At 36.9% G+C, this 26,229-nt stretch overlaps 1 protein-coding gene across 1 annotated transcript in view; it reads right to left on the bottom strand.

Moving 5' to 3' along the window:
- DOK6 (docking protein 6) overlaps positions 1-26,229 on the bottom strand; it is a 449,269-nt gene that overhangs the window by 95,464 nt on the left and 327,576 nt on the right. The window contains exon 6 of the mRNA XM_017527520.2: positions 2,340-2,478. Coding sequence (XP_017383009.1) covers positions 2,340-2,478 — 139 coding nt within the window. The remainder of the gene's footprint in view (positions 1-2,339; positions 2,479-26,229) is intronic.

Genomic DNA, 26,229 nt, shown 5'->3' with positions numbered 1-26,229 from the left:
ATGCCAGATGTAGGTGATGGGGAGGAAGGCAGCAAATCACACTGCCACGTGTGTACCTATGCAAAAATTTTGCATGTTCTTCACATGTACCCCAAAACCTAAAATGCAATAAAATAAATGGGGGGAAAAGTTTAAAGAACAAATTATTCATGGAGTAATTCTTACTAGCATTAACCTTCAGAGAAAAGCATACTTCTGAAATCATTTCTGGAATTGAACCAAGCACTCTATTGACATGTATGTACCACGTGATGGAGTCTCTGATTTTGTGATTTCTAGAAACATTTTGTTCCTCTGTTGAGCCTTATTGAGCCTGCTGTTTAAACATTTGTTGCACGCTCCCTTCTATCTGTCTCAGCACTGATACCAGCACCCACGTCTGCGGTGTACACCCTAGTTTTAGACTGCCTGAGGTTATAGTGGCTGGATCCATTATCTCATCTCTAAGCCATTAACAGCAGTTACTTGGCTCCAGTCTTTTGACTTTCTTCTCAGTGGCACAGGACGTGAGAAACATATAACATCAAGAACAAAAGTTAATTAAATTTTGTTTAGCTAATGTTTTGGCACAAAATACTTGAAAGTGTTTGAAGGATATTATGTAGCCATAATAGCAACTCTGATAATTATTCAAGGTCACTCCAACATTACCCTCATCATAATGAATGCTTTCATAGTACTTCTGTGTGCCTGGTCTGATTCTCAGCACTTTATATAGATGAATGCACAGAAACCTCGTAACAACCAAATGGGTAGAACTATTACATGCCCTTGTTATGAATAAAGGAAACAAGAGTTAAATAACTTGCCCAAGATTGCACAGCCAGTAAGTGGTGGTGTTGGGCTACAAGCCCAGAGGACCAATGGCGTGCTCCTCTTTATGGCAGATAATTGCAGTACGTGAAAGAGCTCTTGGAATTTCCATCATTAAAATATAATTGAAATCACTCTGAGTTCTTGCTTGTTTAAAACAACTATAAGTAAAGAAGTACAAAGACTAACTAACAGCAAGTGACATCATGGTTAGCCCCATGGTTAATTTTGGTTGAAAATCAGCAGATTGAAAATATGGGCGGAAGATCAATGCGCATGACTCTGAAATAATTTGAAATTTGATACTTATATTTCCCACCTGATTTTAATCACTAGAAAAACGTCATATTGACTAGATAATTGTTAGAATATTTACAGTTAACCCAAGTCTTCCTAGAAAATTTTTACCAGCCCTCTCTGACTGATGATTCTTCAGCCATTCCCACAGTCACATCTTAATCATCCTACTAAAACTCAAGCTACTCTTTCAGTCCCATGAGGAGTCCAATATCCTGTGTTGCCCTTTTCCTCCTGAGGTGTTAGGAAAGCTCTTTTAACCATACCCCAGATGGAGAGATAGATGTACATATGTCGTATTGAGAAACTTACAAGTGCATTTAGAATAACATATGATCACTTAAACTACTTGTTTTCTTTAAAAAAATTTATACTTCAAAATATTTCATAGAATTTTAGAAATGAAAACTAACAGTAATAAAAAACTTCATTGTCTGAAACTAGAATAGACTTATTGATGTTTTACAAAGAGAATTATAGATGCTTCCCAAACACCAACTGTCCTTCCTTAGACAAACTCTAACGCATCTTTATAAATCCTAGAAAGTTAATACTTATCTCTTAAGATTATAATCAATAGTCATTCCACTGTTTGCTTTTTAAGCAAATTGGCAGTAAAGCTTATTTTTTAGTTAGCCATATTGATAGAATTTACTACTTTAGATTCTTTACTGGATTATTTTTTAGCTTGATCCTAAAACTGGAATACAGTTCCAGGACAAGACAATAGACAAATTATTCTGTTGGCAACTGGCATAAGCTCCTTCTGCAAACATTTTATTATATATACACAGAAAGAGCCAGAAGTTTTACAGCACCTAGGATAAACATAAAAATTTAAAAAAATGGAACCCTTTCTGGTGAGAACTTAATCTTCCTAGTTATTTTGAGCCCGTATTTAAATCTCAGATTGTCCAACTGTATGTGGGGACATGCAGACAACATTGCTTCTTATTTGATTATGCAAGCCACTCTCTTTGACATCCAAGGCAACAGGACTTACATAGGTAGATGCCAGAAGTGCAGGGCTCAGAGTTGGTGGCCACAAATAACTTCTGTGACATATTGAGTAGGATATTAGAGAGATGACAGCGTAGGGTAAGTCCTCAGGATCAGGGCAGGGTGGACACTGAGGCACTGGTATGAATGGCCCGACGCATCCATGTTGCACATCAGACCTCAGAGACATTCATTTCCAAGCTGATAGGTTACCAGGGAAAGGGCCTTACCCGGGCCTTCTGCTCCATCTCTAGCATTAATCTTTCATGTTGCTCAGCTATGGCCAGTGTCGCAGAATGGACCTTCTGATAGATCATTTCTCCTTCCCTTGTTTGAAAAGTGAATAGTCCTTCTCCTGTGTCGCACATTCTGTGAGAATAGAGACAGGGGAAAGAGATGGGTCTCTGTGTGTTCAAGTGCGTCACCGTTTTCCATGTAATCAATGCCCTTGCCCTTTTGCTTCCTCCTCCTCCTGACCTCCACGGGAGTTAGTAAGGCTGATTCAGCCCCAACCAAACTAACCCAAAGATGCAACTTTAAATGGTACATGAAAACGAAACTAAAAATAAAAGTCCATGTATATTTGGATGTTTAAAAACGAAACATAACAATGTAAAGGAACAGAAAAAAGTGATTTAGGTATGGCAGTGGATGATTTCCAATATTTAATGAATAAAAATAGATATTTTCTTTAAGGATGTTTACCTTGTAACATAATTGCACTACTACCTATGAGTTGATAGCTCTTGAAATTTAAAGAACTTACAATAAATCCGCAATTTTATACTTACTGGAACAAGGAGAAAACTCTAAATTTTCAATACACTTTAGTTTTACATATTTTTTAGTTTGTGGATTTGCACATACAGGCTGAATCTTTTATTTAAACTGAGTTCTTAGGCAAATCTTGGTATAACCTGGGGCACAACAAGGCAGAAAGGAGGCTCTATTTGGATATGAGAATATCTGGTTGAAACTTCGGCTCTGCCGCTTACCAGCAATTGACCCTGGGAATGTTACTCAACTTGGTAGTACCCACTTTCCACATCTCTAAAGTAGGAATAATAATGGACCCAAGATCCTTATGAAGGTTAAAAGAGTTGATACAAAAACAGTTAGTGTTGCTTAGCCCACATTAAGTGCTCAAAAATGTTAGCTGTTACTAATTTCATCACTGGGAAAGTCTGTAACTAAGTATCTACCGTAGAGAAATGGCTAGATTAATTACGGTATTTTTATCTGCCATTATGATATACATTATTATGCTATCATGATACAATATTATGGACAAATGTTACTCAGCTATCACTATGTCATTTCTGAGTGTATATAATAAAATTCGTAAGTCAATTCAGGGAAAAAGCAGAATGCAGAATCTTTTTCAACTATCTAATTAGAATTACTTTTTAAAAACATTTTTTATTGGAGAAACTCCACTGACAAGCTGTTATTCAACAGGATTATCGATAAGTTTCATTAACAGAGACTAACTCTAAAATGGAAAATATTTTAATATTTTAAGCCAGCTTTTAAAAATCGTCGAATGGTTTCAGAAAGACCCACCCATTATCAATGTGCTAATATTTGGATACTGGATATCAACTGGATTTCTGTGTCGAGTTTCAGGTTATAACATCAAGCAATTTTCAAGTTATAACATCAAAATATTCACGAGGAGAAGCTAAGCACCAAAAAGATTTTAGATTCTTCTCTATGATTCTCCAAGGAGTTTTCAATAGAGAAAAATTGTCTCAAGTGGCTTCAGACGTTATAGAGGCTGCAGCTGTGGTCGCTTAGGGCCCTACAGAGCCAGCACTTAGCTTCTCTGAAAGAGATCTTAATAAAATTCACCCAGCGTGAAATGGAAAGTCTGGGGGAACAACGAGGAGTTTTCACAAAGTGAAACAAATGAGCTTTCTTTGATTCAGAGGCGTAAGGAGCAGCAGCAACAAAACCATTGATAAGTAGGGAATGCATCTTGTTTGAGGTTGAGCTTTGTTTATAGTCATCTGAAAAACAGTGCTTATTAGCCTTTGGAAATGAGGTAATGAAAACACAAATTGTTATTTCACAGTCATTGAGATGTAAAGCTCCAGTGCTTGTCCACTTCCTGGGATGTAACTCTGCTCCATGCAGAAGCTTGTATGCTTACAGGAGGGATTTTGGTCTCTGAAATATAAACCACTGTCAGCTTCATTTTTTGATCATGAAATAAGGCATTTAAAACAGCATGAAAAGCAAAGAAACTTTAGGGAGAAGATGCTCTTTCTTCAGAGTTTGTATGTAACCTAGATGAAGCTCATGTTTATTATCAGCCATGTTGGAATAAATGGGCTAGGTGACAAGGTTTGGCTCTGTGTCCCCACCCAAATCTCATCCCGAATTGTAATTCCCATGTGTCGAGGGAGGGACCTGTAATCCCCACATGTGGGAGGGAGGGAGGGAGGGAGGCGACTGGATCATGGGGTGGTTTGTAACATGCTGCTCTCCTGATAGTGAGTTCCCATAAGATCTGATGGTTTGTAAGTGTTTGGAAGTTCCTCCTTTGCTCTTCTCTCTCCTACCACCAAATGAAGAAGGTCCTTGCTTTCTTTTCACCACCTGTCATGACTGTAAGTTTCCTGAAGCCTCTGCAGCCATGTACAACCGAGTCAAGCCTCTCCTTTATAAATTACCCAGTCTTGGGTATTTCTTTATAGGAGTGTGAAAATGGACTAATATTCTAGGTGTCTCTCGTTATTGTTTAAAATGTGTTCTTTAGGGGCTGTTAGGAAACAGAATGCTTCATATCTGTCTAAATAGTCTTGAGGTAGTGAGCCAATACTAGAGAAGATAATTAGGAGAAAGAAGAAATAATTTAGATGGCATTTGACTCGCTCCTCAAAGCATGGTCCACAAATCAGTAGCATCTGCCTGCTTGGAAGCTTGTCCAGGCTGTTAAACTTAAATCTGCATTTAACACATCCCCAGGTGACCCACACACACATTAGCGTTTGATAATGACTGGACTACAGAACCTTCTCCATAGGTCACCATTTCATCGAAGAGGAGTGAGAGATGACACATGGGACCCACAGGAGGACAAATTAGGAGCTATATTTGTAAAGCATTTTAAAGACTGTGATACAGAAAACAAATGTTAGAAAGAAATATGACAAAAAGAGCAAATGAACCCAAAGAATTATTTTCTTAACTTGGGAAAAGCTAAAACAGAGGTGTTAGTTAATCTGAAACCTCTGACTCCCTTGCCAACAAGATACACATTCCTCAATTGCATTTATTTTGTGAAAAAAGGAAAATAGGGAGGACATATTTGTCCTTACCTCAAACTAAAATTCTATTGATATTTGCAGACAACTGCAAATGTAATCTCTTTATATCTAACAATCTCTCTGTACAAAATGGAAGTTTTTTTTTTAATCTTAAAACTGAATGTTGGATAATCTGAGGTTTCTTTCAGCTCTGAGGGATATTCTAGGGCCTTATTAAAAATTCTAAGAGGTAAACAGAACTGCCACATTTGTTTCCAGAATTTTCTTTATTTTTATTTGTTTTTGGCACCATGATATAGGAAAATCGTAACAATATGGGATTAAAAAGTCTAGGGCACCAATTTCAACCACGATGCTCTAGCCTGTCATATAAATTTATATATTTTTCAAGTAACTACTATAACCTAGCCACTGTTTGAAGCCTGAGCTACCAGGGAGATATGTGCTACCTGGGAGAAGTTTAGGGCCATGAAGAGGGCAATGGGGGATTAACATGAGCCAGTTATTTTACTTATTAACTCGGCAACAAGATTTTATTAGTATTTTTTTTGAAGTAAATGAAGTAATGCATGTGATAGTTGGCAGGAAAGAGTTAATTTAGTAGGCCCCAGTTGGTTATTCAAACCTTGCACATTCTTCATTCCTAATTTTAGGATGGCCTATGGCTGGCTTCTGGGATATGATCTCTGGGCCTTTGGAACATTCTGCCTATTTCTGTAAGTCTGAGACCTTGGGCCATGCTGTATCCATTTTATCATATGTATTTATCCCAACAAGAGACAGCCTAGCAGGAATGCCTGTCTTTACTTTGGTGGAGCCTGTATAGCTGAGTCAGTCCTAGGGCATGCCTACGTGACTGACCCCCAATAAAAACCTTGGACATCGTGGCTCAGGGGACTTCTTTGGTTTATGGCACTGCATGTGTTGTCACATGTCATTGCTGAGAGAATTAAGGGTGTCCTCATATAACCCCACTGTGAGGGGCCTTGGAAGCTTTTGCCTGGACTCTCCTGGTCTTTATCCCTTGTGACTTAACTCTTTGCTGATTTTAATCTTATTTCTCATGGTGGTGAACCAAACTGTGAGCACAGTGTGTTTTTCTGAGTCTTGTGAGTTTTCTAGAGAAGTATTGAGCTGGAGGCTGGCCTTGGGAACCCTTCCATCTGACACTGCCAGCATATGCTAAGGAGTCAATATATTTTAATGCAGTAAGAATGTAAAATTCCCAGTCTTTTCCCTAAATGTCTGTTTTTCATATTACATTTCTTTCTGGAATCTAAGAATATCCTCTTTATTCAGCTTTACCACTCATATCCAGAAACACTTGAAATAACAGTACTGTCAGACTTATCTCTGCTATGTTCTAATAAATAAAAAATAACCAAGGATCATGTGGATGTATATATTTGAAGGAAACTGAACTCCAAAGGAGGTGCTCCTTTTCAGTTGTCTTCAAGGGCAGAATCAGCCCTAACATGGTGCATGGAGGAATTTTCTGGAGAAAAAATTCCTAGCATTGAACTACTAGACCATACCCTCCTTTTCTTGTCTGTAACTCTCAAGCTTGGCTCTCTATGAAGACGTGACTTTGAAATATCACTCTTTCTTCCCACATGTGTGAAAGAAATTTACCAAGTCAAAAATTATGGAAACACTTGACTTAAAAAAGTAAGTGTAGACATTTTAAAATAACATTTTGTGGGACTCTAGATAAAATTTTGCAACAGATGAATTAGTTGACATCTGGCAATATTGCCCATCTTCACAGCTGTATAATTTCATTCTCACTAAGTTTTGCAATGTTGTATACATATTTAATAACCAAATATTTATTCTCCATGCACACAGAAATTTTAAACTCTCAGTAATGGGGTAGAGCAGGAGCATGTTCCTAAAAACCCAGTGGTATTTCTATTCAGTATTTAAAATTTAATGTTTAATTATAGAACATAATGAAATTCTTCAAAGCACAGCTTTTCCACAGAGCAGTTAAAACCAATTAACACTTTTATTCTGTTAACAGTTTAATCTTTATTGTCATTTAACGATGCTAGAATTTTACTTTTTTAAGCTGCTATGAGAAGATTGGTTACTCTGAGTCAGACTGTGATCTAAGAAACTGAGCAAAATGGAGAAACAGAATAAAGCAACAGTGCAGAAAGTCAAAAAATAGACCTAGTTCACATAATAAACCCATGGTCAAAGTACAGTCTCGGATCAGTAAGGAAAAAATGACCTCTTCAGTAAACTGTTGAATGGTAGCCATTTGGAAAAAAGCTGAATCCATGTCTTTTCCTCCACTGATATAAATTCCAAAGAAAGCAAATGGGGAAAAAAGTGCTACAAGAAAATATCAAAGAATTTTTACACAAACTCAGAAAGGAGAAGAGATTTCAAGAGAAGATTCAAAGAAAAAAGTGACAGAAGGAAAAGACAGATGAATCTGCCTTTGAAAATCCTATTTAAAAATAATAGAAATCATAAGATATCATAAGTCAAAAACTAGAAAAAGATTGAAATTCACAACACTAATTTCTCGTTTCCTTTAGCAACGTATTTTAGAAATTCAACTACTCCAGTGGTAGTCGTAATTACAATAGTAGTAGTATTCAGTGAAGAGTAAGTTACAGGCACTGTTTAGGGTTTACACACAATTTTTTAAATGCTCAAAGAACTCTATGAAAAAATTACTAAAAGTAACTTTCAGGTGAAAGTAATATGTAGATTGTGCTAATATTTGTGTTAAAAAATGTGTGGGACAAAATTTCAGTTAAATAGGAATAAGTTGACGAGATCTATCATATAACATGGTGACTATAGTTAAAAAAATATATTGTATACTTAAAAATGCACAGAGGGTAGATAAATGTTCCTCACCATGGAAAATGATGACTATGTGAGGTGATGCATATGTTAGCTAGATTTAATCATTCCACATTTATATACTTCAAAATATCATGTTGTATACATTAAACACAATTTTATGTCAATGTAAATGTGCATGGGAAGAATTTACATGCCTCTTTGCATGAATGTACGCTAAACTCTGGAAGAATGTACAAAAACTAACAGTGCTGTTTACTGGGGCAAAGTGAAACAGATGGCGTACAAGTATAGAAGCAAACATTTTCACTAATACCTCTTTACATAAATGGTAAAGTAAGGAAATGTTATAGATTTATGATATTTTTTTCCCATAAAGACAAAGTCTTACTCTATTGCCCAGGTTGGAGTGCAGAGGCATGCTTATAGCTCAATGCAGCCTTGAACTCCTGGGTTCAAGCAATCTGTCCACCTCAGCCTCCTGAGTAGCTGGGACTATAGGCTCACAATACCATGTACCCCCAATCGCTCCTGCTCCCCCTGCTCCCGCTCCCCGCTCCTTCTCCGCTATGGTAAGACATGCTTGCTTCCTCTTCTGCCATGACTGTAAGTTTCCAGAGGCCTCCCAGCTATGTTTCCTATTAAGCCTGTTAAGAACTGTGAGTCAAGTAAACCTCTTTTCTTCATGAATTACTCAGTCTCAGTTCTTTATAGCAGTGTGAGAATGGACTAATACACATGTCTACAAGGAAATCTTGGTTTTAGTCTGGGCTCTGCTGCCAATTAGCTTTGTGAAATACCATTTAGCCCTTTCTAAAATTAAACTTTTAAATGAAAGAGCTAACATAAACCATCTCTAAGATAGGCATTTGTGCCCAAACTCTACCAATTCTTCCACCTGTATACTCAGTGATGGCACAATTACAGTCACGTTAGTTAAAATCTATCTTCTCACATGTTTTCAAAGTTTTCATTTTATATTATTCTTTTTTTAAATTTAACTCAATAAGATGACTAATTGAGTCTCTCTGAACATCTGGAGTTTGGCTTTAGTAAATCTTTGAAAATATATACATACGAGATGCTCTTCTAGCTACCCTACTTTATGCCTGAGAAATTCAGAATCAAAACACCCACCATGTGAAGATGTCATGTAAGTCATAAGACTTTAATTACAATTATTGCCATTATCCTTATTATATGGCTACATGTTAACAAGGATTTAATGGAAAAAAAACTAAAACTATGATTTGATATTTGCCCTGTATATATATCTCCTGGAGGCTTTATTGTAAACATATCAGATACTCCTTGACAATTAGGAATTTTAACACTTTTAACTCCCAATGTCAATCACGAAAAGCACCCAGTGTACCCCTTAAATATTTGTTGATGAAAGCGAATGAAAATTATCAATATAGTGGCTGCGTAAAAAGTATTGATTTTATAGTTTCTGATAGGAAAAAAAGCAGAACAAAATATAAAAGAAACATTGTTTTTGAAGAATGGTCCCTTGGTGCTACTGTACCCTTCCAAATGGAGCAGATAAAACAGTTAAAAGAAATATAGAGAAGTGATATGTTCTTATGTTTCCAGCTGGCATAGACATGTTCTATTTTAAACCTGTTTGAAGGCATCTGTGTGTATCGCATGGAACAGCTACTGATCTATACTCACACCTATTCTTGTGGTGAAGAGCTAATAACAAAAGAAGACAAGTAGAAACCTGAGTTCTGTCATTTAAGAAGTATACTTTCCTTTTAATGTGAATTTAACTGCCCTGTTATGATTGGGACAGTTTTTAGTCTGTCCCAAATTTTATTACTATTTAGTCTCTAAATAGGAGTATTTAATATTAGAGTTATGCTTTTTTTTCACCATTTTGAGGGAAACCTAAAAAGAATTCTATTTCTTCAGAGCTACAAGAGCATGTAATCAGGGTTTAAAATTATATTTTTATTCCTCTTTTATTTTAAATATAGTTATTTTTTTAATCATGTGAAAGATCCTTTCAGCATTGCAATTGACTGTAGAAGAAAGACAAAGTCTTATAGCCAAATGGAAAATAAATACAAGACTGGATTTGATTTTATATTGACTAAGGCTTGACTTTTCTTCTCAGGTTATATTTATTCGTTTTGTCAACATATTTTTGGACACCACCCACCTGTCTACTTGTCAGGCACTGTATTAGATTTTAGATTTTCAGAGATAAACATATTACTTTTTTCAATGGAAGATGTAATTTTTTTAAATCATATTTTTAAAACCATAAGTAATCACCATTACTATGAATTACATTTGTTCTCACATATATGCATTTAACTTTTTATTTAAAAACTCTGAGTAGATGATCATATAAACTTCTATGGGAATTAAGAAGTTTTGAATTGATTATCCTTACTGTGTTATAGTTTTCTCTACAGATCACTGATAGAGCACTACATTTTTTAAAAATTGGCATTATCAAAACAAGCTACCCAGTAAAACAACAAAACACAAATCATTCTAAGAAACTCATGGCAAATACCAACTGGAATTATAAAAGATGTAGGCATATGTTTGATCTACTGATTTTTAAAATTTTTAACATTTTCATGTATTTATTATAGAGCTGGGGCCTCTCTTGCTCAGACTGGCCTCAAACTCCTGGGCTTAGGAGATCCTCTTACCTTGGCCTCCCAAAGTGCTGAGATTACAGGTTAAGTTACCTGTAATTCTGCCTAAGTTACCAATTTTTAATTTGTTTTGAAATAGAAATTAAAATGTACTGAAATGAACAACATGAATCTATGTAAGTTTTAAACATTAAAGAATTTCAAATGCAATTGCCTAGATGTTTCAAATGTCATCATTTCAGCTTAGTAGATTTTCAAACTTAAATTTTTAACTTCATTTTAACACATTAAATTGTATTTCTTAAAATAATTTTCATTGAAAAAGTTAGTGAATAGTTTGAATTATCTTCAATGTAGAAGCTAAGATATGGAGTAAACATCTCCCTATCAAAAATAAAAGTATCAGTTTATATTGTTCCTTGATATTTTTGGTCTTCTCAGCTATACAATGTTAGGCTCATCATGGTTCCTAAGGAATTCTAGTTAAGGAAAGGACAAATCACTTCTGTTTTTCTTGCTGAATTAAGCATAAATCTGTATTATAGTACTTCTAATATTTCATTACATTTATTTTTACAAAAGTTTTTCCCAACTACACTTATTCCCTGAAAATACAAGTAAATAGGAAGGAAAAGAAAACAGAATAAAATCTATAGAAGTTGGCAACTCAGTCCACAAAAGGGGATGTTGGTGTTTGTGGGACGGTGGTGGGTTTCCACCCAGGATCCTGTAGAAGTCAGAGCAGACTGCTTGGTGGCTGCAAAAACAGGAATGTTCCTAATTGTTTTGGCTTTTTACTTGTATGTATCTCTTACTCTTATGTAGTGTATCTTTCCCTATTGCTTATCTTCCCTCTTTTCCTTCCATATTGATTTATCTTTTCTCTAAGCTTTCTGAAAAACCTTATCATAGTTGTTGTTCTCATCATCTTAACATGTATTTATTTTATTCTTATTTCTTCCTATGGCTTCCTTCTTTGACCTTTAAGGAGTCTTCTTTTTGAAAGCCTTTATTAGATTTTGCAATAAAACTTTTAGAGCCACTCCATGTTCTTAAATTTGAGGATGACATGTATTTTTACTTATCTTCTTATTTGCTTCATAGGTCCCATTTTTTCATTTTTATTTGCCCTCACTTTTGGAGGCATATATCCAGATTTGGTATTTGAACAGACTGTATGTGGGAATTTCCCTTGGCTGAGTGTATTTTTCACTTCAATGACGGCCAATTCCTCTTATTCAGTTGGTTGGAGTCTCAACCAATATGCCCAGAGTTGCTCCTAATCCTCATTTCTTACTGGTGCCCATCTACCTCATTTTGGGAATGGAACTGAAATAGTTTCCTACCTCCTGTTAGACTTTGATTCTAACTGTGAAAGAAAAAATAGTAAAGTCTGGTCAAGCATATCTCAGTAAATGTTTTGAAAATAAAACCTTTCCTTTTTGCTAAAAAGACAAACATCTTGCTTGAAAAGAACAACTGGGACACATATAATGAAGGAAAAATAATTTCTTAATTTATGCTAATTCAGGTAATGGTAAAAAAGCAGAAACAATACAAAACTAGAGTCATTGAACAGAACTGAGAAAAAAAAAAAAGCCAGATTTAACTCACAAAATACAGAATCTTTGGTTGAAGTAAATCGACCTGTATTTAGTATTCTTGCTATTGTGTCAACTCATGAAATTTCACTGTGTTCTAGAGTTCTCTATCATTGGTCAACTTTTCATCTTTCTTTACATACTGTTTTCCTGATTACTATTATTCACAATTATCAGTTTAATACCACTGCTTGCTGATGGGAGATTCTCCAGAGTTTCTAAGCCTTATCCCTAACTATGTAACATCTTAAAAGTAACTGAAATAAAAAATATCAAAAACTAGCTTTACATCAAGTCTGATTCCTTCCATTTTATTTTATAAATTAATGAATTTTTTTCTCATTTCCCAAGGAAAAGATGTGGGAATAATCATAAATGCTGTTTTCTGTTGGTGAGTATCAGCTTCTGCCTCACTCCAGGCACAGAAATCTACACTCCAGCCCTTCCTAAGCCATTTGGCATTTTCTTAATGAGCATGTGCCTTTGCTCCTACTGTTCTCTGTGTCAGGAATCCTACTCAGTCCTTTTTCGCCTTTGATTTCATCCTCTCATACTCAGATCAAATATATATATATATATATATATATATATATATATATATATATATCTCACACATATACATACATGCATGTGTATGGATTATATATGTTTATATACATATGTACATGTATATATTTATGTGTATACGTATGCATGTGTATATGTGTATGTGTATAATATATGTATATGTATATTGGTTTGTTTCTCTAGAGGTTTCCGAAGTAACACAGCGTGTATAACTTTGTCTTCTGACTTCTCCAGCCCTCCTCTGAGCCCCTGGAAATCTGACTGTGACCCTGGGGAGTTTATATGACGGATGGGTAGGATGAGTGGGATGCACTACCGGTGCTGTCCTTGTCACAAAAATCGTGGTGGTGCTGGAAAGATCAAAGAATAGAAAAAAATGTATATTAAATGAAGACTTTTCTTCTGTTCTCATGTTTGCATCACTATAGACATTGCTCTTCAAGTTCTCTTTCTCCTGAGATCCAGGTAGATGTTCACTCCCTGAGGCAGCTTGTAGTTGAGAAGATAAGAAAAAAACTGCCCAATAGATCCAAGGAGACCTTTCCTCTTCCACAAACAGCTGCAGACACAGCAGGAATTGGGTAAAGGGGGCAGGGAATTACTGTAGTGCAATGGATTTTCTTTTCTTTCTTTTTTTTTTTTTTAAGTATGCTAAGGACTTTTCTCAACTGAGAAATTATTGTGGACATTTTCCCCTAATCTACCAAGGACTTTTATTTGCCATGGAAAGTATTATGACAGGAAAAGAAATAGGAAGTCAACCTTTTGTTTCTGAGATTCAGAGGAAGATTTCAGTACTAGCCAGGCCGACTTTGATGGATTTGTAAAAGCCAAATCTAGATGATTAAGTCAGCTTTGCTATAAATCAGAGCTAGAGGGAGATTAGAACATGATTTAAGAGGCAGCCTTGTTCCATCTGGACCTGGGTGACTGGGGGCGAGGGGGAAGTTAGAAGCACTGGGTCAGACTTGTATATCCTGAAGTCTCTTATCTGAGTGAAAATTCTCTTATCTGAGTGAAAATTCTGTGAAATAAATTGATCTCTAGATAGGTGAGCTAAACGATACACTCCTGACCTCCCCAGTGCCTAAGTCTGGCTGCAAGGCATCCAAAAATTGCACTGTGGAGGACTGCAGTCAAACAGCAGGGTGTGAGAACTCCAGAATTTACGAAACTGGCCAGAATCTCAGGGGTTTCAGTAGAGAGTGACGGCACATCCCTGCGAAGCCCAAATGAGATCAGTTATATTTATTACAGCAGATGACAGCCTGGAACAGACCAGACCAGATGATGCTTGAATCTGGGGTTCCTTTTATTCATAAGGTCATGTAAGACTTTTGTGTGCTTAAACATCAAACTACATAAAACTGTGAAGAAGGGGAAGAAAATAGTATCACATCAAGGTGAGTCATCTGAAAGGGGTGATTTAAAATGGCAAGTTATAATTATCCCCTTCCAGTGAGAAGGGGTTCCTCAGAAATATTCAATAAGATACAAAAATTTTACACTTTCTTAACTGAATCAAGTTGTGTTAAATTCTTGAACCTTTACAGTTGTAAAGCATCTGCAATTTCAAATAGCAAAACTTTCACTCCCTTGTCTATGAAAATTAATTAGCAAAGGTTTTCATTTATTGTGGATTCAAATTTATATAGTCATCAGGTCAGATTTATAGTCTCTCCCTAAATTTGGGGAAAAAGTATTTTTTCTAAGTTTCTGCCCAGATATCTTTCTAATTATTTCACTACATCATTCCTGGCTTCTACAGTCACTGAGGGGTGTGGAATGAACTGAATATATTTTATTGTAATTCACATTATCACTAAAGAGGTTCCTTCCATTGTCGGAAAGCCACACACACAAAGCCAAAATCAAAACATATTCTTAAATGTTCAGCATATGGGATCATATGTGCTAGAACAGGTTCTAATGACTTAGATTTCAGCCACTTCAAAAAAAAGTCTGCTATGGTCTGAATGTTTGTGTTCCCCCAAATTCAATTCATGTGTTGAAACCCTATTCTCAGTGTAATGACAGTGAGAGGTATGATTTTGGGGAGCTAATTAGGTCATGAGAGCACAGCTCTCATGGATGGGATTAGTGCCCTTATCAAAGAGACCCAGGCTGGGTGCAGTAGCTCATGCCTGTTAACCCAGCACTTTGGGCCAAGGTGGGAGGGTTGCTTGAGGCCAGTAGTTCGAGATCAGTCTAGACAACATAGTAGGACCCTGTTGCTGCAAAGAAATAAAAAACTCAGCTGCTCAGGAGGCTGAGGCAGGAGAATTGCCTGAACCCAGGAGGCGGAGGTTGCGGTGAGCCGAGATCGCGCCATTGCACTCCAGCCTGGGTAACAAGAGCGAAACTCCATCTAAAAAAAAAAAAAAAAAAAAAAAAAAACAAAAAAAAAAAAAAAAAAAAAAAAAAACTTAGCCAGACATGGCAGCATGGAAACTTGTAGTCCCAGCTACTTGGGAGGCCGAAGAGGGAGGATCACTTGAGACCAAAGGGTCAAGGCTGCAGAGAGCTATGATGATGCCACTGCACTCCAGCCTGGGTGACAGAGACTCTGTCTCAATTTTTAAAAAAGATCATAAAATAAAACAAAAAGAGGCCCAAAGGAGCTTGTTTGCCCTTCCACCATGTGAGTTCATAGCATGAAGCCACCACCTAGGAGGAGTGGGCTTCCACCACACCCCAGATATGGCGGCACCTAGATCTTAAGTCTTCTCAGCCTCAAGAACTGTGAGGGATAGATATTTATAAGCCACCTTGTTTATGGCATTTTATTATAGCAGTCCAAATGGACTAAGACAGTCCAACAATAAAAACAATAAAACAAGTTCACTAGGGCAAGGCATATTTAGGCATTGGAATCCTTTCTGCTGTGGTCATTCACACACAACATTAAAAGAGTTTGAATTTGGAGGCTAACCGTATTCTCCCATGTGAGATTAATGCTTAGCCGGAAACTGGAGGAACGATATGGGGTGACAGAGAGCAGCAAATAAAAGGTTAAAGAACAAAAAGAAGAATGGGAAAGGTCAGTAGTCAAATGATGATAAAAATCAAGGATTGAGTCCAGAGTGATTATTCAAATGAGCGTTATTCAGTGCACAAGTTAGTTACAATCTGAAGACAGAAAAAGGCCAAAGAAGCAAGAAAGGGGAAATCAACTTAAATTTATAAAAACTATTTACAAAGTCTGATCATCATGAGATATTCTAGACATCCCTCTCTCCAACCTGCCCATATTTCTGGCTGGGTGTACCGACTGCGTTTCCCTGATAATGTAAGCTGCTGGCTGGTGAGACAATCAAATTCTCCCTGCTGACTGACTTCATCTACAAGACACACGAGTATCCACTGGTGAGAGAAGTTCAGTTGTGAAAGAGAAGCGAAGGAAGGTGATGGGTCCTTAGCGAGGGTGCACAGCCTCTTCCTCCATTGGTAGCTCTCCATTTGGTGTTGCCTGATGCAAGGCACACTTTGTTTCAGATATTCAGATTTCACAGCCTTCTGATAATGCTTAGATTAATGCTTAGCTGGAAACTGGAGGGGACTGAGTCCTTATTTTTAATACACTTCAGGGCCAGGCGGGGTGGTTCATGCTGGTAATCCCAGCACTTTGGGAGGCCGAGGCCGAGGCCAGCGGATCACCTTAGGTCAGGAGTTCGAGATCAGCTTGGCCAACATGGAAAATCCCATCTCTACTAAAAATACAAAAATTAGCTGATGGTGGCTCATGCCTGTCATCCCAGCTACCTGGGAGGTTGAGGCATGAGAATCATTTTAACCCGGGAGGCAGAGGCTGCAGTGAGTGGAGATTGCGCCACTGCACTCCAGCCAGGGTGACAGCAAGACTGTCTCAGTAAATACATAAATATTTTAAAAATAAAAATAAACACACTTTAGGTGATTTCTGCATATTTAAGTTTCAAACTACTACTTTGAGAGCAAGCCCAGGGTTTGCTTCCTGTTCTATCGAACATGAGGGGAGAGCCAGGGGCCGCAGAAAGCCTTCTCACAGGACCCAGTTCTCATTAGCTTGTTTCTCATTCAAAAAACATTTATTCGTCACTCATTGCATGCAAGGCACTCTGCCCAGCCAAATATGTGACTGCAGGCTGACGGGTGGTGATCGGGAAAGCTGCCCAAATGAGTAAGATTCTGACGCTTCTTTGGAGTAGTTTATCCTCTGTCTACCACCTCCAGATCACCACGTCTCCATGACTGGACCCAAATAAAGTTATTTCATACTTCCAAAAATACCTTCAGTTATTAACACCTTCAGGAGAATTCAGGGGCTCTTGGTAGAAATGAATGAATCATGTACATAACTGAGAACTATTTATACAAACAGAGTTTTGGTTTTCTGGAAAGGGTAATTTCAGGTATTTAGAAGTAAGAGTCGTTACAATGTTGCTTTGACAAGCCACTGGGTTTCCATGACAATATCAGAGTCCTGGTAAGTCAGGCAAGGAAAGGAAGCAGCGCTCATCAGTAGCAGACAATAGGAACTTAGCACTCCATTTAATTTTGGAGAGAGCTGGTCTAAGTGCTTCAGGTATTTTAACAACTGGTTCCTCTCTGGACTCTTTAACACCCCCTTCTTGAGTAGCGACATAGATGAGGGAGAACACAGAATGAGCTGGCTGTCTCGCTCCCTCTCTAGCTACTATCCCAGTTTGAGATGAAACTCTGGAACTATAAAGAAGGTGGGAACTTACTGGAATCTCTTCTACTTTTCTCAACTCGGCACCGACTGTTATAAAGAATGAGACAAAAATGCCATAAGGAAAGCAGTTGAGAGAAATTTACTCTTTTACCCTTGAAACCTAATGGGAATTCAAGCAGTATATATTTTATTTTTCTTAATGGCCAAAGCCCTTGGCTGCATATTGTAATACCTATCATGGGATGGATCAAAGCAATCTTAGTAAAAAATATTTATTTCAGCTTTGCTAGTTGTTAAAGCTCCATGAAATGTTCATTTTCAACGCTGTCTTCTCTATGAACAAAAGACTGCGCTAAGCAATATCTAAATTAATATCTATAGGATTTCATTTTTTTACCGTATGTAAGGATGAATTACAGAAACTCCATCATATAAAGTTTTTATTACTCTGTTGTCTTATCATTTTAAGTGCTTGAGCGATAATATATAATTCCTGCTATTTTTTCCATCCAGGGATTGATGACAAATTTCAGTTCCCAATGATAACCTCTCTTGCTGTTTTCATTAAGCATTCCTACACATTGAAAGGGAGATGAAATTAGCAAGGTAGAAAATGAGAGAATTAAAAAGCAAATCTCCTGTGTTTCTTTTCAATTAGTATTATGTTAAAGAAGGTAAGGTGTAGAGACCAGGCTTATCAAGTTGCACTGTGCGAGGTTGCACAGAGCAGTGGAAAGGACGCCCTGCAAAGTTCAAACACTGCCTCTGAAGGCAGGTGGCATCCTGGGGAAACATACTGATGAGGAACCGAAGGACCTGGGCTTAGCTTGGATGCCTTGGAAAAGTCACCTGACCCCCAAGTCTGTGGCTGCCCATCTCTCAAACTATTTACCTTTGACACCTTAGAGGGCTGCTATGAGGATCAAAATATGAATACATCTTAAACACTGTCAGGCACTGTGAAATAAAAGATATTATCAGTGTGATTGTGAGCGATGGTTTCACAGGAGCACTACGCTGCCTAGAGAGCTACAACATCCTCCTTTGCAAATATTTTCCTGCTGTGCTTTAGACTATCCCTGGCCTCTGCCACCTTCCCCATTGGTGCTGCATTTTCTGTTTAGAGATGGTGTTTTCTGTTCTTAGACTGTGACCCACAATACCCCTGACAGGCCCAATCACACCCAAGCCTGTGTTCTATCAAACTAGCAATTGTCCCCGTCAGAGAGTTTGCCTGTGAAAAGCTGCTTCCCCTGGTAAAGTGGCAGCTTTCCACGGGGGAAATCTGCCTCTTCTTTCACCAACATGGACAACATTGGAGAAGGGAACAAAAAACACTTTGCTATTTCACTGGCTCATGTAAAGGTCATTTCTCAGCCTGTTTCTTGTGCAGTGGAAGGTGTTGATTATATAGCTCCAGTAATGTTGCCTTTTTGAATTTATTCTTGTCTCGGGGGCTGTGCTATCTTCCACCTAGACCAAGTTTCATTATATTTAGTGCAGCAGAGCATGCAGATGATGTAGTTAGAATTGTAGGCAAAATAACCCGTTCCTATAACTATTGTCAGCTTTCAGCATATTAATAGAAATGCTGTATAAAAATATTTACAGTTGATTAGGATTGGAATAAATAAATAAAGGCTTAGTTTCTGATTTTGGTTTTGGCTGACTTTATGTATTTTTCTCTGGGGTTCTTTTTAAAACATTAATTTTCCTTAGCACAAAAAGTAAGAAAACATTTCTTTTAGTGAATATTTCTAATTTCTTTAGCATTTTTGAATTATTGCAAGGTTCATTTTAAACCAGTCTTACTAGTAGAAAAAGCAATGTTATCTATTTCTTCAGGATCCTGGGCTGTCATTTTCAATTTTGGTGCTGATTATTAATATTTTAAATTAACATGTGATTGAATTTAACTTTAGAGATATGAAGTATTTTGCTGTTAATGCAAACACATGACAATGAAAACAATCTAAGAATTTACAACTTAAATTTCGGAGTTGAACAAAAACATACTGGATTCAGTTTCCATAGATAAAGGTTTATATTCAGGACTGTACAAGTAACAACTTACGTGACCTTGATTGACCTTGACTGTACCCTGCTATCTATTCTGTGTCCTTCCTTGTCTTGTGTGTCTGGCGCTGTGCCCTGGGAAGCTGACTTCTCAAGCCTCTCTGAGACAGGAACCATAGAGATGGGCATTTTTGACACAGGATATACTAGCTGTCTCTAAAACTTGGTCATTAATGTCCTCCTAGTTCTAGATCAAAGGAAAAACGTGTCCAGGCTAAAACAGTAGGCTTACACTTAATGAGGATATCCCCCACACTAATGAGGAGTTGCTAGGCTGTTTGAAGGCACTCATTTGAAGATAAGAATAATAACTTACTGGGATAATACCCTTTCTTATAAATATGAACTAAAAGTTCAAAGGTGTAAATGTGAATAGTATTAGCATCACTTTCCTCCCTAAAGAATGTATTAAGAATATCAAAGCTCTTCAACAGTGATCAAAAGTGACACACAGACCCAAACATATGATTTCATTTTATAATATGGAACTAAATTAAGATTTCCATTGAAAAGAGGTTTGAAATAATACCGAATTTTTTTTTTTTTGAGGGAGCTTTCAGTTTCCCATGAGTTATAATGTTCCAATTCCATTCGTACCCTGGAGCTGATCATTTACAGTCTAAAATTTATTAATTAAGGCTTTTTTGTTTAAAGACAGATAAAATAGGTTTTACATAGTATATTCATAGTTTGCCTTAGAGAGAATAAACTTTCAATGATCCTTTAGCTTCACTCTATTTAAAAAGACAGCACTGTTTAAATTATTTATTTCTATATATTTTTAGGTTGTCTTTTGGAACTGATAGAAAAAATTCTTTAGTGGTTTCTATAATTCTTGTTCTCATTAATAAATGTATGACATATTATACTTCAAGTAAATTCATAATAATGCTTCTGCATTTTAAAAATTCCTTCCAAGGGAGACAGCTTATGAAAGAACTAATATAATTAGCATTTTTAGATGGATGACTAGTGTCAAGACAGAGAGGAAAATGCTTATTGCAGTTAAGGAATGCACCTGAATGTGTACTGCAAACAACAGCACAATGTGATTGAAGAAAATAAATTAAACTTACATTTTTGTTTTCGACAACCAAAACATTATTGTTCCTATTTTTATAAATTATGTCATAAGCATATTTTTATGGAAAATTTGATGTTTACTTTTTGTTAAAGATCTATAGCCAGTTGCTTTGGAACCTCTGCTGAGTACTTCCTCAAGCACCTGCCATTTTAAGAAGGAATAAGCCAGAATAAAATTTTCACTCTTCAGGTAAATAGTTGGCGTAGGCTACATGTCTTCAAATAATTAAGCAAATAGTCTTGACACCCTATTATGTGCCAGGAACACATATGCTTGTAAGAGAAAAGAACTTTGAGAGAAGGACTTTAGGTATATATTCTATAACACTTATTGCAGGGAGCTCCTGACAATAACACAAAAGGGAACATTTAATTTAACACTTGTGTATAATCATGGGTATGTGAGGATAGCTACTTTTCTTATGAACTGAAGAAGGCAAGACTTTGAATTTGTATGTAATCTTTGTGCTAGTGAACACACACAACAATAATGACAAGAAAGTCAAGATTGAACATACAAATATGCTTTTTGGGTGGCCTGTGCATAGGGCATTTTAAGTACAAAAGAAAAAATTCCCTCCATTCTGGTTGTATTTAGTCTTCTATATAGGAATCCATATATTTCATCCCTTTAAAGTAGCTACATTTGATGAAAATTGTCACTTTTAAACTGCCGTACAGAAAATGTTTTAAAGTTTTCTTTGGATTTCAGAAAATAAGACTTTTAAGGGGACAGAATTATATAATCACCATGCTAAGCATATTGTCAAACCAAAATAAAATAACTGTACTTTTGTGACTATTTGATTAGATAAAAGGATTGATTCATCATTATACCCACATAAATTGTGGCAAATATTTGATGGAACAGTTTCAACTATATGAATTCATATCTGAGTAGCCCTTTAGGAAGTCAGTCAATGTTGAAGTTTTGTGCCAATATCAAATTTAAATGATCTGTGTTTTGGATTAAGCTATTCTATTCATCACCTGAGTCGTTATTTGAAAACTTCTTCACTGTCTTAAGCAAGCATATTTAAATATGGAATTAGCATACAGGATCAAAAGGGGAATGCAAACACAAATGAAAACATGCATTTCCCTGATCATGACCACTTGCTGTAATTTTTTGCCTAGCAGATTTTCCTTTTAGTTCAGACATTGGGAGGTAAAGGTAATGAATTGAAAGTTGGCCTAAACATTGTCAGTGCAAGTCTTGTGTTAGTTAAATCATGGTTCCATGGCATTTTATTATTTTTGAGATGGAGTCTCCCTCTGTTGCCTAGGCTGGAATGCAGTGGCACAATCTTGACTCACTGCAACCTCTGGCTCCTGGGTTCAAACAATTCATGTGCCTCAGCCTCCCGAGTGGCTGGGACTACAGGTGTGTGCCACCATGCCTGGTTAATATTTGTATTTTTAGTAGCAATAAGGTTTCACCATGTTGCCTAGGCTGGCCTTGAACTTGTGACCTCAGGTGATCTGCCTGTCTCAGCTTCTCAAAGTGCATGATTCATTTTCAATGCATGTTGTGTTGGTGAGAATTAATGCCAATATAAACTAATCCTCAACCACATGGGACCTGGGACTTTTAGGTATTCATTATGAAACTGCCTTTGCAAAATTATGAATCAGAAAAATCTAACATAGCTGACTCCATCTTGCTTCTAACCTCATAATTGTCCTTGCTGGTGCCTGGGATAGGCCAAACTATTGGAGCAATTTATAGTTTCACTTTAAAGCAAGGATAATAATAGTCCCTTCCCCAAACTGACTCCCTCTTTGAGGAATGAAAGTGCCTTTTTAAAACTAATGAAAGGCCCAAGGTTAGAATTCTGGTAGGAGCCTGAAATCTGCTAAGATGCAGGCATAGTTAAGTTATAACCAGCCATTGTTCCTCAGTTTGCTTTTCTATAATTGCTTACTGCTCAGGAGTCATGGAGTCAGGGGTAACAAGATTTGTAACTTCCCCCGTTGCTCTAACAGATAATATCACTATTGTAAAATCTAAGTCTGAAATATTTTTCAGACTTTGCATTAGGGAAGATGAACTGATTCCACTTGACCTGTGACTTATACCAAGGAACTTGCCCAACCAGCCCTGTGACCTCCGACCCCACCCCACCCAGAAACTGACTCAGTGCATGAAGACAGTTTCAACACTCCTATGATTTTTATCTCCAACCAATCGGCAGCACCTATTCCTTAGCCCTCTGCCCTCCAAACTTTTCTTAAAAGCCCTAGCTTCAGAACTCTTAGAGAGGCAGATTTGAAAAGCATCTCCCATCCTTCCATTCAGCTGATTTGTGATAATTAAACTTTCTCTGTTGCAACACTTCTGTCTCAGTGTATTAACATTTCTGTGCCATGGTCAAGAACCCATTGGTCTGTAATAATTATTTTTTTCCAAGAATTTCAGCTCCATTTTTCTTCTAAGGTCATAGAATTATTGAGAGATAGAATATGTTAAACATTATATTATACTACCAAACTTAGCTTTTATTTAGATTTAGAGCAGAGATTCCAGTTTTCTTTTTTGTTAGAACCTAGTATACTCATATATTAATATGCATGGTCACCTTGATTCTCTTTTCCAGCATTTATCCAGTTCAATAATGTCATTGGTTCCATTAAAAAAAGGGGCAAATAGAGATCCAACAGATTGGAATGAAGTAGGTGCTTATATTGAATGCTGTTAGGCTTATTTTAGTAGTAGAATTTATAAGTAGTATAAAACACGAGGCAAGATCTCCTCTATTCATGAGCGGTAAAGCTATGAACATAATAGAAAGTGACTGCTCACTCCTTGATGAGCATGGCATACATATCCTTCCTCCTTTAAGCTAAATAGGGGCCTTATCATAATGGTAGAGAAACAATTTCTCTAGCTGTTTTATTAACTTGTTATTTCCAACCCCTGCCTCATAATTCCTTTAATGACAAAACGTCCCCTATTGCTATTTTCAACTCACATAAGAGTTTACTGCTTTCTGAATCAAAAATTAAATTTCTCAATGTTGGTTCTTGCTGCATGGAAACTATGTTTCCCTCATCTTTCAGTCAACTGCTGTGTGTTCTCACCCTAACTCTCCGCATCTTTTGGGGGCCAGGGGCTTAGGATCAAAGTTTAATAGGCAACAGAAAAAGTAAGGAGAATAGGTCCCTCTCCTATGAGAGAGACCTATTCTCGAATGGGTTCCCGAATGGGTCTTCTCAACTCTTCCCTTCTACTCACTCAAAATTACTTTGGATTCTTAGGGAATTTCAAATGCAAGAACAGGCAAATACACCCCTTAACATCTCCAAGACTGAATGTGGACCTCACAGATTCCTCTGTCACTGTCCTCATCAGCTGCTGGATATGGAATCCTGCCACAGACGGTCAAACATGGCAACTTTCTAATTTATATTAAAATGGCATTAAACCCATTAATCTCATTTAAGAATTATACTTCCTAAAGGTACATACTTAGAAAACACATTATTAATTTTTTTTATTTTCTATATTCTAATTCTTTGACATCTAAGGCCTTGATGCCACTGGAAGGACTGCCCCTACCACAATTAGCCTAGTCCTAGAGACAGTAAATAACTTACCAGAAGGTGGCCTTTTCAAATGCAAAGCAACTAATACAGAGCCCACACCCACAGCCACCTTCTTCATCAGACTCTTTAACTCTGAGCCACTATCTCTCTGCCCTGATCACCCCAGGGCCCAGCATCAGATAAGGAGGCACAGCTTCTATGCCCCAGAGCCTGCTGAAATTTCCAAACTAAGGAGTCCTAACCCTGCTTGCTTTGGCTTGCCAGTTACACAATGAGGCTCTTAGCCAGTTTCCCTCTCTTTCTGCCTGTAACCAACCCCAGTACTTCTGTGTCACCCCCAAACATGTGATATGCTCCCTCCTCTTGGGAACAGAGTCAAAAACTATATTTTCAAAGAACATAATGTCCTTATCTATGGACCTCATTATGAATGAAAATAAAATCTGTTAATTACCCATGCACATTGGGTTTTAGGAGTTTATGGAATAAAACAAGTCAATCTCTCCACCTGTGGTGCAGGAAGGGTGTGATAAAATTATTCTTTAGACCAGAATTCACAGGTTTATATAAAGCAATCAACTAAAATTGTTTAAAATTCTCAACTGGTGAGTAGGTAAAGAATTACAGTATATTCAGCCCACAATAAAAAAAAAAAATAAACTCCAATATGTGAACTACCATGGAAGAGTCTAAAAAGCATAACACTCAGTAAAAGTAGCCAGACATGCATTTAAATGCCACTCGGTACAAAGCAAGACTATAGGGATGAAAATCAAGTCAGTGTTACTCAGGTGCTAGGGTGGAGTAGATGGCTTGCTCACTGGGTACCCATTTGGAAATTAGAAATAATTAAGAAATTACTTTTAGGAAAAGGAGAATTTGAAACACCACTTCAGGGTACAAGAACAATCTTTTTAAAAAAGCCAGTTCCTGGTTTATAAGTAACCAGAAGAAGACTTTTTTTTTGGTCAATTCTGCAGAGAATCTGTTATCCAAAGCAACTATGAACAACTACAACCACAGTCTGAGTATTTTCTGTAATAATAAGGGTTTTGAAACAAAATAGGGGCATTTTGAGGCAAATTAGCACAGGAAAATAACAAGAATGTACACGGTATAGCATTAAGAGAACCTGTACAAATAAAGACACAAGACAAAACCCTAGCTATTTCAGGTTACAGTTTTCATCATTTCCAAAGTGAAGAGGAAATAGAAATACCCATATTAAAACATCATTACAACATATTTATAGTTTGCCACTTATGCTTAAAATAGTTGCATATTAAATTGCCTCATAGTTCTCATTGCATGGTGAAATTCTCAACTAAATTTTTCCTATTGACTCCTCAAAGTATGGCTTTACAGAATAACATCAATTAGATGAGCCCCAAATTACAAATTCCCTCAATAATCTGGTAGATAGTAAAGAACACTGTCTCACCATGGCCCTGCTTTATCTGGGAGGGTTTGATGTTGCACTCTGACCTCCATGGGAGATTTATCTCGGTGTCTTAGCCTGCTTAGCATGATCGGAGAAAATATCAATGACTCAGTTTGGATACACCTGGGATGCAGCTGCTGAAACGATGTTACTAAAGCATTCCTTTTTCTTTTGATTAGACTTTGTTTACAAAAAAAAAATGGTTAATTCTAGCAGAATAACAAATGGTTTTGTTTCCTAGCTCTCTACTGAATGAACAGTTTTGCCTTATTAGAGTATTATATTAATAGAGTAGTGATACAATGATTGCTACCACAGCAGCTCAAATGCAGACCAACCACACCATAGCCCATATCCCAATCACTTCCTTCATCAGCCTCAAAATTCGCTAAGTGCACCAGTAGAATGGGTTCAGAGC

Source organism: Cebus imitator, unplaced genomic scaffold (assembly GCF_001604975.1).
Source record: "Cebus imitator isolate Cc_AM_T3 unplaced genomic scaffold, Cebus_imitator-1.0 Scaffold49, whole genome shotgun sequence".
NCBI lineage: Eukaryota > Metazoa > Chordata > Mammalia > Primates > Cebidae > Cebus > Cebus imitator.
The sequence above is the reverse complement of the archived record's forward strand: the minus strand, read 5'-3'. Positions and strand labels throughout refer to the sequence as shown.